Raw genomic sequence first — 9,238 nt, 5'->3', positions numbered from 1 at the left:
CCGATGGTGATTTGCGTAGTTCGAAATCAATATTGTTTTGGCTATTCAATATTGTTTTGGCTAGATAACTATTGGGCCGGAGGGAGGAAATATGAATTTAAGATGGAAGGCGCCAAATAGGGAGTCGTGTATTTGGAAAGTGGGGTTTCCTATTTGGAGTAGAAATAGAAGAGTGAATATGTAAGGAGTGTGTATATATATGTGTATGTATAAGACCAGAAACACACACACACTCCTCCTAAGTCCTTACAATGAATTGTCTATTGAAATCTGGTTTGTGGAGGAATATGAAGAATGAGGAAATGAGCAGTGATCGATTAAGCGGGCTACCGGAGCACCTGCTACTGGAAATCCTGTCACGGATGCCCCTTAAATCTGCTGTGGGCACCTCTATTTTATCCCGGCGTTGGCGCTTTCTGTGGACTGACCTCCCAGACATCCACCTGTGTATGGATGATGATTTTGGTGCCCGCAAAGGTACAGCTGAGTTTTTTAATCTTATTCGGAATAATCTCCTTCCCAAATTAAACTGCCCTTCCATCCGTAAATTCACCCTCGACCTTGGTCTCTTCAATGACCACATTGATAAAGTCAGATACCAACCTGGTGTGATCAATTTCAACCACCTTGGTGAGATCAATTTCAACCACCTTGGTAAGATCAATTTCAACTATCATGGCATTGATAATGATAGGGAACGTGTCTCTTCCCATGTCCTTGAATGCTTTAATAGGGCGGCCTCTAATAATATCACCACCAACACCAACACCCAGTTGCAGGAATTTAGTTTTAATATCGACGGAGAAGCTCATTACTACTGTGATATCTTTCCTGATCTCCCTTTGTCCCTTTTCCAAATCCAATCCCTTGTCGTCCTCAGACTTAATCCTTGGTTATCAGTCCACCAGGATGATCACCATATTACTAATGCCGTCTTTAATCTCCCTAATTTGAAAATCCTTGACGTCTTTTTCTTTAGTTTTCATACCACCCTTTTGGAAAAGCTTGTTTCTTCTTCCCCTTCCCTTTCCCATTTGTCCTTTACGCTTCGTGTTCCAGGAGTAGATACTCCAATTCTTTCTCCTTTTACTCTTAACTTATCACATCCCACTTTAACTCGCTTGGACATTCGCCTCTCTGATGCCGCCCATGTTACAATAGATGCACCTAACCTGCAACAGCTCCAAGTTTGGGTCTTTGGGTTTAATAGAGAGTTTCTTAACCGGGTCTCCTTTCTGAATTCCCCTACTCGCTTGCTTGCTTGTACAATTTCTGTGCCCTACAAGCCTATCGACCAACTCTTATTGCCTTCCAACCTTTTCAGTATTATTTCTACTGTTAAATCCCTCACTCTCGTTGAGAAGAAGCCATGTCGTCTTATAGCACCAATTACCTTCAGCCGCCTCACTCATTTGGGACTCTTGCTGCATCGTAAACTTGCCGGCCTTCCTTTACTGCAAAAGTGCCCTGTGCTCGAGGTCCTTACCTTCGACATGACCCACAGTATATCTGATATGCTAAGCAATCGCCTTTGGCCGTTGCCTGATTCCCCTCCTCAATGCCTAGTTTACTCTGTCAAGAGGATCGAGATATTTGTACCTGCGTTTGTTGATGGCGTTGAGATTCCGTTGCTGGATCTACTCAAGTGCTTGTTAGCCACTGCCAAAGCTTTGGAGCTACTCAAGGTCACTGTTACCGGACCAGACTTGTCTAAATTTCAGGACGCGAGTTTCTCAGAATCTGATTTCATCAAGGAAGTGTTGGACATGCCTAGGAGTTCTGCAAACTGCAGGTTTAAATTTCACGGTCTTCAGCCCACAGTATTGGGCGATGCTATCAACTCAGATTCTTCCATGACATCCCACTTGCATCATTAGTTAAAGTTATTCGACGGGGATCCCCTTTAGATTCTTCTAAGGGATCCCTAAAGTCTTGTGTATTACCTTGAACAATTATTTATGTCTCCACACTTAATTTTCTACACCAAGTGCTTGTTCAGCTTCTGTATGTTGTTTGTTACATACGGAGTATGACTTATTAGAGAGGTTTTATTTTTATCCTTAAATTCTTTGTGTATTCTGAAACAGTGAATTTCCTGAACATCTTCATAAATTCCTATTTAGTAGCTTGTATTCAGTAACCTTAATGCTGAGCACTATCATCTAATAACCATGCTCCTTTGTTCTTAATTGTTATTCAACATCATTTTACGCCGCCGCACTTGAATTTTGCTTTGGCGTGCTGGTGCTGTGTTCATAGTGGAAATACCATGAGTAACAATTGTCATGACAACGCTCTTTTCGCTTGGTATATGAAGGCACCAACTTCTGAGTTTTGAGATTCGTTTGGAGTATTTGCTTACGAAGTTTGAATATGTAGTTTGTGTTTCGCATTGAACAATGCCGCCTTCTCTTGTTTGAATGGTTGTATTTCAGTCTAATAAATTTCCATTCGCGAAGAAGACTTAGGACTGCCAATATTCTTCAGTTTATCATGTGTCCGTGTTGTAGGTAGTTTCTCGTGTCACGAAACATTTGCCAATAGACAGAACAGATAGCGTGAGAGTATATGAAGAAGGCGTTGTTGGCTCCAGGCGCCTTCTTTCTCTTTGGTACTCAACTGCAAGTGATGAGCACGCCCATCAAGCTTTCAGGTTTTCGCTCTAAAATGAAGTATCGTGTTTACACTCGACTACGTACTGAGTAGGTCTCCTGAAAGACTTCTCTCAATAAGTTCATTGAGAGAGAATTTTACAATTTTAAGAAAAAATGGTACTAAGGGTAAAAAAATAGGTACATGATTAAAGATAAAATGGATACATTTATTATCTAAATAGGTACAAAATTAGATCAACAATGAAAGGGTCACGAAATAAAAATAAAAGATCACAGAAGACTGATCTCTCAATAACTTATTGAAAGACCGTATCTCCCAAGTTCTAGTGCTACTGGAGCCAGATAACGGAATTAGTTATGCATTCGTTTCAGTGGCCATTAGGCCTTTAAGGTTGGAATATGCACTCAATGATTGTCAGACAGACCGGTAAGTCTCACTTTTTTTTGTTGGATGTCTATATAGCAAATAATTGGTCGAATTATTAATAAAATTGTTGATATGTGCGAATTAAGAGGCGTGTATTAATAAAACTAGATTTTGTGCCCGTGCGTTGCACGGGTTTTAAATTTGTCATTTCTCTAATTGTTTAGATCTTTTAATATCATTTTGAATTATACGTAAAAGTTGTATTTCAATTACTCAAATAAGGTACTCCGTATAAATCTTCCTATTCTATTAATTTGAACACCTTTCAATAAAGTTTCTTTCTTATCTTATTAATTTTATACTCCCTCCTATTCTCTAACATCTTCCAGATTTCCTAAAACGGCAAATTCACAATGATCTTCCATTTTCCTTATTTGTCTATCTTTTGTGGTTATAATAACTTATGACCCCACATTCTCTCTCTTACTTTCATTTACATCCACATATCATCATCCCACTAAATTCTACTCAAAAACAAATGTGGAAGAACATAGAGAATCGGAGGGAGTATAAGATTAAGAAGTACGTTTATGTAAGGATTCTAGGAATAGGAATTACAATTTGTTAGAATAAGAGGATAATTACAAATTATTTTAAAGTTTTATCCTTTAAGTTTTTACTTATCAAATTTATAGATAAATTTTTTAATGGAATATAATTTAGTAATTTGTAAATTAAGTTAGTTATCCGTACGTAAAACACCACATAGTTATAGTAAATGAAACTTTCATTGAATACTTTGCTAAATAATGTCATTCCACACAACTTTAGCGTAAAGATTCAAAAATTTAAAAAACAAAATTGTTATTTGGTTACCTAAAAAATTAAAGATACAGAAATGTTAGATTGTTTTGTTGACACAATTCATACTCAAGTTTTTTAGTAAGAAATTTAATGATATCATTTTTAAAAAACTCTGAATAATTATATTTTTGTAAATATTAAAGTCAAAAGGCATTTCTCAAAAAAAACAAAACGTCATCGTGTTGTCTTTTAAGTTTCTTCCTTTTCTTTTTTAATTCTTTTCAATTTCTTTTGAACTTTTCACTATCTTTCTCATTTTTCAGTTTTATATGATTTGATGCAAATGAACTATGTATCATTATGAAAGTAGAAGATGTCGAAGAGGTTGGCTAAGGTTAAAATGGAGGTATTGTGATAATAAGTGCCGGATTTGAATTTTTCATCTCCCTTATATTGTACAATAAGTCTTCCTTGTGACGGGTATATCCGTCACAAGCTTGAAACGGGTCAAATACTACCCATATAAGTAAATAAGACAAAACAAAATGCTACTTCCTAGGCAATTTGCTTTTGTCTTATCTCCTCATTTGAGTAATATTTGACCCGTCACAAGCTTGCGACGGATATACCCGTCACAAATGAGGATTTATGTATATTGTGAGGGCCTCCCGCTCCAATTTAATTTAATGCTTATCCCCCAATTTTTATTTATATTTTGTACAGAAATTCTAGAGAATTTCGATTAATGTGGTAGACTTCCACCTCTTAAAACTCTCCTCTTCCTGTCAATAGATATTTCTTGTTAAATGGAAAATTTAGACACACTTTATTTATTTTTAAATTTAGACATACTTGCTCCAACCTGATTATTTGTTTTTAAATTTTATATTTGGATGTCTCATTCATAAATCATTTACTTCTATCTCTTTATTTTTGTGTCAAAATTAAAGTTAAACAAATAATAGGGACGAAGATGGAGGTAAACAAATGAACTGGACAGAAGGGGTGTAAACTTAATATTATACCAATTGATTATTGATTTTTATCCTGTTGCCCGTAATTAAGTTAGACAAAACTGACTTTACATATTAAAGAGAACAATTAGTCTCACTATAAACGGATATATCCGTCTATAATGAGAATTTGTGTAAAGAGAATTACATAACATAAAATTTAGAGGCACAAAATCCCTACTTTCTCCTTTCTATTAGTGAAAAAATCAAGTATTGTTAATTTGTTATCAAATGGTATACGACACCTAAAGAATATCGAATTTTAGGTTATACATAAATCGAATAACATCAACTCTTTGAAGAAGTCTAAGTGTTATCAACATACCTGCTACAAAAATAACCAAAAAACACAATGTTACAAAAATACGTTCTAAGTCGTACCAACATTCTTAATTGAATATAGATTGATATCTTATATGGAGTATCTCGCTAACAAAGTAACAATAATCAATATAATTTTGTGAACACATATTGCTATACATGTTAAAAATAAAAGATGAGCACAATGGCCAATTAATTTAGAGAAATTAAATTATTCTAATATTTGGCTAAGTTTTAGGAATTGTCTACCTTCAATTATTTGTATCCTTTTATTTGGCTTGATCCTCTCCTTAATTTTGATATATTTGTTCCCTTGATTTATGCCCATCCTTAATTCATGCTAATCATAACTGAATGCATCATACTGGGTAGATTTACGAACTCTGGTTGATCGACGCGGACTCGGTATGCTTGCGGGTGTAACATCCACATATATCCCTATAATTTGCCCATACTTACGTCAAAAGAACAATGTCGAAATCGTCAGAGAACTTTATGTCTTCGTTTGCTCCGTCAGTGTGTCCCCCTCCATGGCTCCGTTTGCCTCCTGCTATTGTACTAATTCCTGGGTTTCAACAAATTACTGCTTCATTAACGTAAAATTTAGCAGTAGTAATTCCTGGATTTCAACAAATTTTACTTGCAGCAGCATTTAAAAACTGTTCTTATCAATTATGTGCCTTTAGAGCTAAACTTTTCGAAAGTGCAGAAAATTACCAGAATCAGTAACTTTTGGGATGGCCATGTTCAAGGTGTCAGCAACGTAAATGTTTCCGTTGTCAAATTGCAAATATGAATTCCATCTTTTGATGGTATATATAGCCATATAAGTTTATGATTTTCCAGTGGTACATAACTTATAAAACTCTATTAGATAGAATTTGCACAAATATTAAATAGAATTTGCACAAATATTGGGATAACTAACTATACATAAAATTATTTTAAATAAAAATTAATAAAATCGTATGTAGATAGAATTTGCATAAATATTGGGATAATTATACATAATATTATTTTAAATAAAAATTAATTAGGTAAAATTAATTAGGTAATTTTAAAAAGTTGGAGTCTCTAGAATTGTCTGAAAAAAGCTTCTTTTATATATATACTAGATTATTCATTCAATCGATTAAAAGACGGGTATTAATAAAATTATTGATAAAACTGCGAAATTACATATGATATGTGCGAATTACGATCCATAATTGATCGAATTAACAATGATTTGGTTAGGTTTGAGAGGGAGAGAAGGGACAGATGAGGGAGATTTTTTTTAATTTGTTTTTTAACAAAGGGTAGGATTGAAATAATAGAGTCAAAGAGAGCGGGATTAAGCAAAATTATGGGCGGAATTTAGCAAATACGTACTATAAATTTAAGATGCAAGGAGGGAGGCGTGTTTAGGAAACCAGAGTTTCCTATTTGGAGCAGAAATAGAATATGGCATGTTGTGAATTGGAAGGGACTCCGGAGCAATATGTAAGACCAGAAACCAGTAAGAGAAGATCATAAAAAAAAACACACCTCCTTACAATGAATGGTCTTTTGAAATCTGTTTTGTGGAGGAAGGTGATGAAGAGGTGTATTATTAGAAAAGAGGAAAAGGGTGGGAGAAAGAGGATGAAGAAGCGTGAGGTTGTTGCTGTTGATCGACTGAGCGGGCTACCGGAGCACCTGCTACTGGATATCCTGTCACTGATGCCCCTTAAATCTGCTGTGGCCACCTCTATTTTATCCCAGCGTTGGCGCTTTCTATGGACCGACCTCCCAAACATCCACCTGTGTATGGATGATGATTTTGCTGCCGGCAAAGGTGGAAGTCAGTTTCTTAATCTTATACGGAATAATCTCCTCCCCAAATTCAACTGCCCTTTGATCCGTAAATTCAGCCTCGACCTTGGTGTCTTCAATCACCGCTATCATGGCATTGCTAATGATAGGGACCGTATCACCTCCCATGTCCTTGAATGCTTTAATAGGGCCTTCTCCGCCGGTGAGTGTTTTCGGGCATTCGCTGCCGGTCCCAAGCCCGGATAAAGGAGGAGGGTTGCGGTAGGTCTGTGGCAGCCAGCATAAAAACTTAGTCACATTTTATGGACATGAATCGGAATTTGAACATCGTTGGGCGTCTCCTCGGAAGCGGCGCGCTGCACTTCTTAGATCCGGGTGTAGTGAAAAGTATGTGAGGGTTGCTAGGTCGTCGCCCGGAAGCGACGCGCCATCTTTACATCTGGGGGTGGTGTCAAATAGACAAGGGTGCGCTACATCTTCTAGACCCGGGTGTAGTGAAAAATATGCAAGGGTTGTTAGGTCGTCGCCCAAAAGCGGCGCGCCACCTCGAAGTATGGGTGTGGTGTCAAATAGGTTTGGATCTAGGAAGCATGGTCAAGAGCGGGTAAAGAAATCAGGACATGACTTTAGGAAGGGTAGTAGGTTACGGTTTGGTACTTGGAATGTTGGCTCTTTGACGGGGAGATTAGGCCGAGGTAGGGGAGGTTATGAAAAGGAGGAGAGTGCATATAATGTGTCTACAAGAGACAAAGTGGGTCGGAGATAAAGCAAGGGTGATAGCGCCTTGGGGTTATAAGCTTTGGTACACGGGTAAAGACAAAAGTCGTAATGGAGTGGGTATTGTCATTGATAAAGATTACATTGATGATGTGGTAGAAGTATCGAGAAAGAGTGATAGGATTATGAGTATTAAGCTTGTAGTCGGGGATGAGGTGGTGACGGTTATAAGTGCTTACGCACCTCAAGTAGGTTTGGATGCTTCTTTTCGACGAGCCTTCTGGGAAGATTTGGAAGAGGTTGTAGAACGAGTCCCTATTGGAGAGAAATTGATCATTGGTGGTGACCTCAATGGGCATGTGGGTACTAGTAGAGTTGGCTTTGAGAACATTCATGGGGGTTTTGGGTTCGGGGAGAGAAATGAAGCAGGAAGTGACATATTGGATTTTGCTTTGGCATATGACTTGGGTATAATGAACACTTGGTTCGAGAAAAGACATTCTCATTTGGTGACTTATAGAAGTGGAGGTAATGCTAGTCAAATTGACTTCCTTTTGGTAAGGAATGTGTGGAGGAAAGAGTACACCGATTGCAAGGTCATACCCGGGGAAAGTGCCGCAACACAACATAGACTAGTGGTTCTTGATTTTTGGGGTAAGAGAGACTTGAGGAAGAGAAAGATAATCGGTGAGGCACGGATCAAGTGGTGGAAGCTACAAGGGGGAAACCAACAAGCGTTTTTGGATAAGGTTGGAAGTAGCGATATTTGGTCGGATTGCGAAGAGAAAGATATTGATGCAACGTGGGATAAATTGGAGCATGTTGTAAAGGATTTGGCGAGGGAGGTGTTAGGGGAATCTAAAGGGAATAGACCATCAAGTAAGGACACATCTTGGTGGAACGATGTGGTGAGACAAGCGATAAAGACTAAACGTGAATGCTATAAGGTTAAGGGAAATGCATGAGTGATGAGAACTTTGAAAAGTACAAGGAGGCTAGACGAGCCGCTAAAAAAGTCGTACGGGATGCGAGGGCAAAAGTTAACCAAGAAGTGTATGCGAGGTTGGACACGAGAGAAGGAGAGAAGGATATCTATAAACTGGCTCGCATAAGAGACCGAAAGACGAGAGATATTGGGAGAGTTAGGTGTGTGAAAGATATGGACGACAAGGTTAAGTTCGGGATAACGAGATAAAGGCTAGATGGAGTTCTTACTTTGATAATTTATTCAATGGACATCAGGAACAAGGTTTTGGGGATGTAGAGGTAACACCAAGCATGGTTAATCGGGAATTTGTGCGTAGAATACAAAAGAGTGAAGTTAGAAAGGCGTTAAGGAAGATGGGGTCAAAGAAAGCAGAGGGACCGGATGGTATACCCATAGAAGTCTGGAGGTGCTTCGGGGAGAAAGGGATTGAATGGGTAACCATGCTCTTCAACAAGATTTGGAGGAGCAACAAGATGCCATCGGCTTGGAGGAAAAGCACTCTTGTCCCTTTGTACAAGAACAAAGGTGATGTCCAAGAGTGTTCCAATTATCGGGGAATTAAACTTATGAGTCATACAATGAAGTTGTGGGAGCGGGTAATCGAGCAAAGGCTTAGGAG

The 9,238-nt window shown here is 38.0% G+C and overlaps 1 protein-coding gene across 1 annotated transcript; it reads left to right on the top strand.

The window, feature by feature from the left end:
- The first annotated feature begins 251 nt into the window (after positions 1–251).
- On the top strand, positions 252–1,877 carry LOC141595613 (F-box/FBD/LRR-repeat protein At5g53840-like). The gene has a single exon (XM_074415576.1). It carries the CDS (start codon positions 252–254, stop codon positions 1,875–1,877), a length of 1,626 nt encoding a protein of 541 aa, XP_074271677.1.
- Positions 1,878–9,238: the final 7,361 nt, after the last annotated feature.

The sequence above is a fragment of the Silene latifolia genome, chromosome 8 (assembly GCF_048544455.1).
Source record: "Silene latifolia isolate original U9 population chromosome 8, ASM4854445v1, whole genome shotgun sequence".
Taxonomy (NCBI): Eukaryota; Viridiplantae; Streptophyta; class Magnoliopsida; order Caryophyllales; family Caryophyllaceae; genus Silene; species Silene latifolia.
This window is presented reverse-complemented; position numbering and strand designations above follow the sequence as displayed.

Coding starts and splice junctions, on each gene's coding strand:
- LOC141595613 (XM_074415576.1), top strand. CDS start 252: ATGAATTGTCTATTGAAATCTGGTTTGTGGAGGAATATGAAGAATGAG.